This window comes from Dermacentor albipictus, chromosome 6 (assembly GCF_038994185.2).
Source record: "Dermacentor albipictus isolate Rhodes 1998 colony chromosome 6, USDA_Dalb.pri_finalv2, whole genome shotgun sequence".
In the NCBI taxonomy this organism is placed as follows: domain Eukaryota; kingdom Metazoa; phylum Arthropoda; class Arachnida; order Ixodida; family Ixodidae; genus Dermacentor; species Dermacentor albipictus.
This window is the reverse complement of record NC_091826.1, coordinates 79,368,140-79,370,166: the sequence shown is the minus strand read 5'-3', so window position 1 is coordinate 79,370,166 and position 2,027 is coordinate 79,368,140. Positions and strand designations below refer to the sequence as shown.

Genomic DNA, 2,027 nt, shown 5'->3' with positions numbered 1-2,027 from the left:
TTGATGTTCTAGCATTCCACGATGTACCTGTCGATGGTAACAACACTTTTGCGCATATAGAGATGCGGCAGTTGACGCGGTGAAGTGAAAGCGCATCTTGGCTTGTAATATGGAAATGTAAACAGCAACCCAGAAAAAGATTTATATTGCTGGCCTAGTCAAGGTGTCCGCGTGGTCGGCGTGGTGAAGAAGAAGAAGAAGAAGAAGAAGAAGAAGAAGAAGAAGAAGAAGCCGTGTGGAACGGCTGTGCTCTAAAATGCTCTCTGCTGGAAACAGCGTATCGGCCCCAGGCCGAGGATCGTCGACCCCGTTTTTGAATGAAGATGCAAGCTACAAAGTTGTCCTCCCGCGTCTACCAACCGGTAACGATGTTTTGAATTCTGTTTTCCTTCATGCGGACTTGAGTGGCAGACCATACCGTGCTCCCGACTTCCGAGACGCTCTGCTTGAAGTAGTGAATACTTCAGATATTGTAGGTGTCGGACAGTATCAAATGAGCCATGTATGGATGGTTACTTGCGCTAGTAGTGCGGCAAAACAGACCCTCGTCGCCTGTGGTGAGCTCCGTGTCAAAGGGCTGAAGTGCATGGTGATAGATCCGGAGACTAAAAACATCAAGCTTAAATTACTATGGCTTCCACCTCACCTTGAACCACGACGCGTTGAGGAAGCGTTCCAGGCCTATGGTCAGGTGAAGTCGGTGGAGAGAGAAGCATGGAGATGCACTGGCATGGAACAGTGGGTGACAACAAACCGGGAGGTTTCCTTGGTGCTCAAGGACACTATCACCGTAACCTCAATACCGCACATTATGTCCATTTATGGACACCAGTGCCTCGTACTTATCCCCGGTAGGCCTCCTCTGTGCCTTCGTTGCAAGCGCGTGGGACACGTTCGACGACAATGCAGAACACCGAGATGCTTACAGTGTCATCGATTTGGTCACTCAGCGGACGCCTGCGTGTCCACCTACGCCAATAAGCTTCGTTCTGGGCAATATAGCGCAGACGAGCCACAACTGGACCACCTCATGGATTCTACAGAGGTAGTAGATGCCACCGGAGAGACTACAGGTGGCATTAGGGACGAGGACCAGGAGACCTTGAAGCCAATGCCAACCAGTCATAACAGCTCAAGTAAGACTAGCGAAGCTTCCGGCGAGGATGACTCAGTTTGCCCACCTGGCCTAGCAAGCCTTAAAGAAAAGCCCCCTGATGACAAGGAAGAAGAGGAAGAGGCGATGGACATCAGCAAGGCCAGGAAACGTCCGGCACCATGCAATGACGAAGCAACAGAATGTGCACTACCGGCGCCCGAGAAAGTGTCTCCTAGTGCTCAGCAAACTCCCTCTCCTGGTGATAATGTGCCCCGCCGGTTATATCAGCGTAGTCAGGAGAGTGGCACAAAGAAGCCCAAAGGGAGCAAGACCACAGATTTACCTGTGGCCAAGGGCAATGAAATACAAAAGCTTTAGGTGAGCAAAATGGCTACCGCCTTCACCCTCCCTTTATGTGTAGCGACACTCAACGTACGTGGGCTGAGGAATATAAGACGTCAGCGGCAGTTACTACACGTGCTTAGGCAGCATGAAGTTGATGTTGGTGCAGTGCAAGAGACAAAGATATCGTCTGCTCGTGATGTCAACCTTGCGCTGCAAACTTTTCAACCTGATTACGAGGTGTGTATTAGCCAAGCATGTGGTGCTTCCGCTGGATGCTTTTTGTTAGTCAGAAAGCAGTTAAATCATTCTTCATTGTCGCTGCGTGTTGATGGGGAAGGCCGCCTTATATGCTGTGACCTCTCTTTTCATTCCCGTAATTGGCGATTCATTTGCGTTTATGCTCCCTCAAAAGTGAGTGAGAGGAAGGCTTTCTTCCTCTCACTTGCTCCGCTCCTAGATACTGACAGAGATTTGGTACTGTTGGGAGACTTTAACTGTGTTTGTCATTCCAGAGACCACTCATACCTAACTAATCGTTATGATGCAAGTGCTGCTTCCCTGCATCAGTTAACGGAAGATCACAATC

At 49.7% G+C, this 2,027-nt stretch overlaps 1 protein-coding gene across 1 annotated transcript; it reads left to right on the top strand.

The window, feature by feature from the left end:
- Nucleotides 1-230: 230 nt before the first annotated feature.
- LOC139046929 (uncharacterized) lies at nt 231-1,550 on the top strand. The gene has a single exon (XM_070520860.1). It carries the CDS (start codon nt 257-259, stop codon nt 1,472-1,474), a length of 1,218 nt encoding a protein of 405 aa, XP_070376961.1. The 5' UTR covers nt 231-256; the 3' UTR covers nt 1,475-1,550.
- The last annotated feature ends 477 nt before the right edge of the window (nt 1,551-2,027 follow it).

Excerpts from the sequence above, each read along its gene's own strand:
- LOC139046929 (XM_070520860.1), top strand. The coding sequence starts at position 257 with ATGCTCTCTGCTGGAAACAGCGTATCGGCCCCAGGCCGAGGATCGTCG.